General features: G+C 41.9%; 2 protein-coding genes across 2 annotated transcripts; one reads left to right on the plus strand and one right to left on the minus strand.

Annotated features, from left to right (window-relative positions):
* Positions 1–1,131: 1,131 nt before the first annotated feature.
* Positions 1,132–1,717, minus strand: LOC120425288 (larval cuticle protein A2B-like). Its single transcript, XM_039589740.1, has 2 exons — positions 1,706–1,717; positions 1,132–1,647 (listed from the first exon to the last, which is right to left on the minus strand). The coding sequence occupies exons 1-2, from the start codon at positions 1,715–1,717 to the stop codon at positions 1,132–1,134; spliced, it is 528 nt and encodes a 175-aa protein (XP_039445674.1).
* Positions 1,718–2,681: 964 nt separating this feature from the next.
* On the plus strand, positions 2,682–3,617 carry LOC120425289 (uncharacterized). Its single transcript, XM_039589741.1, has one exon. It carries the CDS (start codon positions 2,682–2,684, stop codon positions 3,615–3,617), a length of 936 nt encoding a protein of 311 aa, XP_039445675.1.
* Positions 3,618–7,962: the final 4,345 nt, after the last annotated feature.

Genomic DNA, 7,962 nt, shown 5'->3' on the forward strand with positions numbered 1-7,962 from the left:
CTTTCATTTGTTCGTTCTTGTTTAACCGTGTACGCCCAAATATAAACAAACATTTTGGTGGTTCCGGAAGTGTGTCCACTACGCGAATCAAAGCCGAAAGCGGCCGCAGCTGCGAAAGTTGGAAGAGGACAAGGTCAGCTTCCTGCGGAATCTGCAGTTGTTTCACGATCGGAATGGGTAAGAAGGAAGCTTGGGTGTTTTGTGGGGTTTGTGATTGATTTTGTTTGTTATTGTAGGACGCCACTTTGGTGGTTGCCGACGATCGGAGGTGTGGATTTGCACCGGTCAGGAACCGGTAGCATTTGGTGGTGGCCCGAAATCGGTGATTGAAAATCAATTCCCGTGGAACAACGAGATTGCGTTGAAATAGATTTACATCCGGTTTGTGAACAAGCATGAAAAAGTTAATTTTCACGGTCAGAAGAAGAATCCGACGCAAGAGGAGGACGACGAGAGTCAGCGCGGATGCTGCACTCGGTGCCGGCGGTTTACAACACCAGTGAGTATTGAGAATGTGTTTAGTGTCAAGCCAACTCCACTTGTTTGCCATCTCTTTCAGCAACTACCCACCCGCTATTAGGGACCTTAAATAGGGAGACTGGTCGAAGTGAATTTGACGTACCCAAACAGACACGAGTTTGACGTATCCAAACGAGCATTTGCCTTTACGCCCAGCAAAACTTGGCAGTGTTGGCAAGCTTGAAACATACGTTGCCAGATGGATTTGGCAAAGTTCGACCAGTCTCTCTATTTAGGGTCTCTACCAGCAATCTGTGTCATTCTAGAAAAAGGACGAAGTGCTCTAAATCGAATCCCGTTCCAAGGGCCTCATAAGCCTCATGTTCCGGATGTGCTTCCAGGATCAAGAACTATTTGTTCAGGCAATTCCGTGATTTTTTCCGTGCATAAGTGCTGTTTTTTCACAAAATACGTGTACTTTTTTTAACAGTTCTCAAATTTTACCAATTAACATAAGAAATCGATGGATAAAATTTCATCCGAATCAAATAATACAATGAAAAGTCGATTGGCAAAAACGTAGAGAATTGCTCATGGATATTGTATTATAAGAAAATGATACATTTCATGTTAAAATAAATCCTTTTTATTGGTCCCTAATGTTCAGTCTTCTTAATATTGGTAAGCAGTCTTTCCGCTTTTGAAGCTGGTGTGCGACTGCGCCTGATGGCTCGTGTAGGAGGTGGCAATCACCGGCTGCACATGGTGAACCTGTGGGATAGTCACGTGGTGAACCTGTGGTGCCACGTGGTGGTGATACTCGACGTGCTGCACCGGCTGAACATGGTGCACCAGCGCTGGCTTGACGTACTGCACAATCTTCTTCGGGGCAGCCACAACCAAGTGGTGGCCCTTGATCGGTTCCCGGCGGACGACGGCGTTGAATCCGGTGTGCTTGTTCGAGGAGTAGTCCACAACGCGACGGTAGCCATCGGCATCGATCAGGCTGTACTGTCCCTTAACGTTGTCTCCGTGGCGTTCCTCCTGCTGGCTCTTGATGTCTCCGGTGTGGCCATCGTGGACGGAGTACTCGAACTTGTACTCCGCTGGTGCGTGGTGATCTTCTTCGGCAGAATGGTGGTAGTATTGGGCGCTAACGGTTGCTGCCAGGGCGGCCAGAATGATGAACTGAAATTAGCAGAAACTATATTAACTTGCTTTAAGAAGTTTTGAATTTGATTCTTACTTTGCAAGTCATTGTTGTGATTGGTTGTTGTGAACTGTGCAGTGCAACTGATATCAACGAAGGAAAATAGACAAACTTTTATACATATTGTCGAATCTATTCTCAAACGCAGTTTACCACCACTTGGTATCTGAACAGTGACTGCAAATCAGGCATAGTTTTTGTCTATTCGTGCGTTTAACAATATCCTAAACCCGATTAAATCTCCCTTCGCCGTGGATTGTTTGTAGGCTTGGCAGTGACCGCCAACAACCAGTTTACAAGTGATTAATTCTCTGAAAAATATCATTTTGCATCCTTTTTTCTAATTCTAGTTTACATAATTTGGTTAAAATACACCATAGTTTTTGAGCCGAATAATTTAATCAAGTCTCTTTTCTTTGATTATATAAAAGTAATCAATGTTATATTCAGATTGAACAACATTTTCATCCAAATAGTTTACAGTGAAAGTTCTCATGATATTCTTTTATTTTAAATTTTCTTCAAAAATTATCTCAAATTACTGTAATATTAAAATATTGCATATTTCTATACAGCCTTTTTTTTATTTCGAGTTGGACTTAAAAAAAGGAAACATTTATTTTCTGTAAACATTAAAAGTGTTCGAAAATTAAGCTATTCAATTTACAAAAAAAAATATTTAAAAAGTAATAATCAATTGACAAAAATGGTTGAAAGCACATTATTTCATTTTCAATTAAAAAGTTTATTGAAAACACTTTATACCGTTCGTTCTTTAATTATACCTACTGAAGTTTGGATGATTGTTTTCTATTTGACTAATAGGAACATGTGAATAAAACAATCAAAAATAAAGTTTGAATTGCTGTTTCCTAGAGAACTGTTTAGATGGAATTATGGCCGTTACAGCGACTGTGGAAGTGCCGTTATTGATAAGGTGTTATTTTAGGCGACCATAAAAGCACTTTACAGCAGTTGTGCAAGGTTCACTAATGTGTTTGAGGATTTAGATATGGATTTTTCTCCCCTGCCGGGGCCGTGCCGATCGAAATATCGCCGGAACGCGGTCGTAATCGACTATAACGTCTTGCCGGTAAGACCGGACATCGAATCCGTTTCGAAGTTCATCTCCAACGACCTTCAACTGGATTTGAAACGAGTTAAAAACCTACAACTCAACAATTCCCGAAACCACGTCATCATCGAGCTGGGATCGCCGGAGGAAGCTTCGGATCTAGCCGAACGCCATAACCTAAAACACAAGGTAGGATGCAGAGGCAAATTGTTCCGGATACCTATTTTCCTGGAGGACAATTCCATCCAAGTCCGCGTCCACGATTTGCCGCCGCACATGCCGAACGAAATAATCGCCACCCATCTCGAGGCCTACGGGGAAGTCAATTCCATTCGGAGAGAAGTCTGGCGAGAATATTTTCCAGGCATTCCGAACGGAGTTCGAGTTGTCCGGATGGTTCTGGAGAAGCCAATTCCTTCCTTTATAAAGGTAGAGGAAGAAGTTGGCTACATTTTGTACAACCAGCAAGTTAAAACTTGCCGCCATTGTGCGAAACCACTTCACCACGGGAAGAAGTGTGACGAAAATTTTGCGTTAACCCCAACAACAACAACAACAACACCAGCAGCACAACTACTAGCACCAACACTACCAGCATTATCACCACCAGTATCAACACCATCAGCAACAGCGATAGAAAAAGAAATAGCACCAGAAAAAACACTGCCTGAAATAGTACCACCAACAACAACAACATTTTTGCCATCGACCTCGGTCAAAAATCACCAAACAACACCATCAGATCAGACAATGGATATTTCTCCAGAGGACGACGACGACAACGAAACAGCAAAAACGGTGAAACCCAAGAGAAGATCGCGAAGAAAAAAGCCCTGGGATCCTCACTGGAATCATCTATATGACGACTGGTAGAAGATCGCGCGATTAATTCATCTATTTGATTTTTTCACGACTAATAAAACTATATTTTATGAAAAAAAAAAAAAAAAAAAAATGGTAACACAGACTTCAATGAAATTGTGAAATATTTAACTGGTGCACATCACAAGCCTTTATTATTCCTTAAAAACTTATCAAATTAAAATCCAATTCTGTTTGCTGAAAACCATTTTATGAACAAAAAGTAAAATGTTTTGTTGCTATGGATTAATCAGAATTGGGAACAGTTTGTAGTAGGTACACAGCTAAAAAAGTAGTAATTCAGCTGCGTGTAAAAGGTCTGGGTGTAAAAAAAAATTGCATTATTTTATGAAATTCTGTGTAATATTACATCCTGAAATATGTAGCCCATCAGTATGGGAAACCAACTTGACCGAAATGTCAAGCTGTTATATGCGTTTATCCATTCCATTATTCATCGGTCTGATGGCCGAGTGGGCTAAGGCGCCAGTCCTTACTGTTGGTGCTGGGTTTGAATCTCGTCGGTTGCAATTTTTTTGTGTTTACCAAAAAATGTGCATGAAGTATTTTGACGAAGGTGATGTGCATGCTTTTGCATGCGATTTTACCATCGGATTTTTTGCTGTGTAGAGTTCGATAAGACAGATTTATTTTATTGCAGTATGAAAGTTAACACAACTAAACAGTTAAAAAGATATTGCATTTTTAGAAGGTTGAATATTGGATGGTTGAATATTAACTTCACTGTCGACAATTTTTCCCCATTTTTTTGAAAAGTGAAGTTACTGAATCACATTTTATTCGGGGACCTTACATTAAAACAATCGGTGCACTATGATGCATCTTTCTCTTGCCAAAAACTGGTCTAAAACGTGTTTTTGCCCGAAAATCACGTTTTAGATCAGTTTTGAGCACGTTGTATCTATTGAAACGAGCAAGATAGCACCATATTTTGATTGGGAACAGAGCAAACAAAGTAGTAATCTAGCTGCTCGTAAATGGCCTGGGTGTAAAATAAATGTTGCATTATTTTATGAAATTTTATGTAATATTACAACTTTGTTGACAAGTTCATATATGCGTTTATCGGTATGATGTTCGCGCGGGCTAATGCGCCAGTACTTACTGTTGTTGCTGGGTTTGAAACCCGTCGGTTACGACTTTTTTTTGTGTTTACAAAAATTACACTACTCGACAAAACAAAACTTGTGTCAAGGGATTGACGATATCTCATCGGTTCCTCAGAGAAAAGGCATCCCCGAATCCGATGCAATCGACAGAATTTGATTTTATGTCCACGCGGACTGACGAGAAGCTGGTAAATTTTTTAACATAAAAAAATCGAACAATTTAAAAAAACTTGCGTCTCCTCCCAACTATATGAGCCATCTACAAAAATATGGAGGCGCCTGGTGCATAGCCATTTCCTTTAAGCACAACGGAAACAACCAATACAAATGTATAAAAAAGTTGTCAAGTTCGGGGGGTCCACAGCTAGCATTTTTTGTACGATTATAAAAATAAATATTAAAAGTTTAAAATTAAAATATTTGAAAAACATTTTTTTTAAAATATATTTGTTTACTAAAATTTTATGTTTCTCAAAGGTCTATGGGTACTTCGGGATGTCCATGGTAATCCAAGGACTCCCTAGAGTTAAGATCTATGAGTCTACCGCCGTAACAAGCAAGAGGTCGTCGGATTTTGACCCCGGATTATGTGCGTATAGCATCAGTGGATATGGTAGACTACTATATGAATGTAATGGGATGTACATGGTCATCCAAGGACTCCCTGGAGTTAAGATCTACGAGTCTACCGCCGTAACAAGCAAGAGGTCGTCGGATTTTGACCCCGGATTATGTGCGTATAGCATCAGTGGATATGGTAGACTACTATATGAATGTAATGGGATGTACATGGTCATCCAAGGACTCCCTAGAGTTAAGATCTATGAGTCTACCGCCGTAACAAGCAAGAGGTCGTCGGATTTTGACCCCGGATTATGTGCGTATAGCATCAGTGGATATGGTAGACTACTATATGAATGTAATGGGATGTCCATGGTCATCCAAGGACTCCCTAGAGTTAAGATCTACGAGTCTACCGCCGTAGCAAGCAAGAGGTCGTCGGATTTTGACCCCGGATTATGTGCGTATAGCATCAGTGGATATGGTAGACTACTATATGAATGTAATGGGATGTCCATGGTCATCCAAGGACTCCCTAGAGTTAAGATCTACGAGTCTACCGCCGTAACAAGCAAGAGGTCGTCGGATTTTGACCCCGGATTATGTGCGTATAGCATCAGTGGATATGGTAGACTACTATATGAATGTAATGGGATGTCCATGGTCATCCAAGGACTCCCTAGAGTTAAGATCTACGAGTCTACCGCCGTAACAAGCAAGAGGTCGTCGGATTTTGACCCGGGATTATGTGCGTATAGCATCAGTGGATATGGTAGACTACTATATGAATGTAATGGGATGTCCATGGTCATCCAAGGACTCCCTGGAGTTAAGATCTATGAGTCTACCGCCGTAACAAGCAAGAGGTCGTCGGATTTTGACCCCGGATCATGTGCGTATAGCATCAGTGGATATGGTAGACTACTATATAAATGTAATGGGATGTACATGGTCATCCAAGGACTCCCTGGAGTTAAGATCTACGAGTCTACCGCCGTAACAAGCAAGAGGTCGTCGGATTTTGACCCCGGATCATGTGAGTATAGCATCAGTGGATATGGTAGACTACTATATGAATGTAATGGGATGTCCATGGTCATCCAAGGACTCCCTGGAGTTAAGATCTATGAGTCTACCGCCGTAACAAGCAATAGGTCGTCGGATTTTGACCCCGGATCATGTGCGTATAGCATCAGTGGATATGGTAGACTACTATATGAATGTAATGGGATGTCCATGGTCATCCAAGGACTCCCTGGAGTTAAGATCTATGAGTCTACCGCCGTAACAAGCAAGAGGTCGTCGGATTTTGACCCTGGATCATGTGCGTATAGCATCAGTGGATATGGTAGACTACTATATGAATGTAATGGGATGTCCATGGTCATCCAAGGACTCCCTGGAGTTAAGATCTATGAGTCTACCGCCGTAACAAGCAAGAGGTCGTCGGATTTTGACCCCGGATCATGTGCGTATAGCATCAGTGGATATGGTAGACTACTATATGAATGTAATGGGATGTACATGGTCATCCAAAGACTCCCTGGAATTAAGATCTACGAGTCTACCGCCGTAACAAGCAAGAGGTCGTCGGATTTTGACCCCGGATCATGTGCGTATAGCATCAGTGGATATGGTAGACTACTATATGAATGTAATGGGATGTCCATGGTCATCCAAGGACTCCCTGGAGTTAAGATCTATGAGTCTACCGCCGTAACAAGCAAGAGGTCGTCGGATTTTGACCCCGGATTATGTGCGTATAGCATCAGTGGATATGGTAGACTACTATATGAATGTAATGGGATGTCCATGGTCATCCAAGGACTCCCTAGAGTTAAGATCTACGAGTCTACCGCCGTAACAAGCAAGAGGTCGTCGGATTTTGACCCCGGATCATGTGCGTATAGCATCAGTGGATATGGTAGACTACTATATGAATGTAATGGGATGTCCATGGTCATCCAAGGACTCCCTAGAGTTAAGATCTACGAGTCTACCGCCGTAACAAGCAAGAGGTCGTCGGATTTTGACCCCGGATTATGTGCGTATAGCATCAGTGGATATGGTAGACTACTATATGAATGTAATGGGATGTCCATGGTCATCCAAGGACTGCCTGGAGTTAAGATCTACGAGTCTACCGCCGTAACAAGCAAGAGGTCGTCGGATTTTGACCCCGGATCATGTGCGTATAGCATCAGTGGATATGGTAGACTACTATATAAATGTAATGGGATGTACATGGTCATCCAAGGACTCCCTGGAGTTAAGATCTACGAGTCTACCGCCGTAACAAGCAAGAGGTCGTCGGATTTTGACCCCGAATCATGTGAGTATAGCATCAGTGGATATGGTAGACTACTATGTGAATGTAATGGGATGTCCATGGTCATCAAAGGACTCCCTGGAGTTAAGATCTACGAGTCTACCGCCGTAACAAGCAAGAGGTCGTCGGATTTTGACCCCGGATCATGTGAGTATAGCATCAGTGGATATGGTAGACTACTATATGAATGTAATGGGATGTCCATGGTCATCCAAGGACTCCCTGGAATTAAGACCTACGAGTCTACCGCCGTAACAAGCAAGAGGTCGTCGGATTTTGACCCCGGATCATGTGCGTATAGCATCAGTGGATATGGTAGACTACTATATGAATGTAA

This window comes from Culex pipiens, chromosome 2, assembly GCF_016801865.2.
Source record: "Culex pipiens pallens isolate TS chromosome 2, TS_CPP_V2, whole genome shotgun sequence".
Taxonomy (NCBI): Eukaryota; Metazoa; Arthropoda; class Insecta; order Diptera; family Culicidae; genus Culex; species Culex pipiens.

Excerpts from the sequence above, each read along its gene's own strand:
- LOC120425289 (XM_039589741.1), top strand. The coding sequence starts at position 2,682 with ATGGATTTTTCTCCCCTGCCGGGGCCGTGCCGATCGAAATATCGCCGG.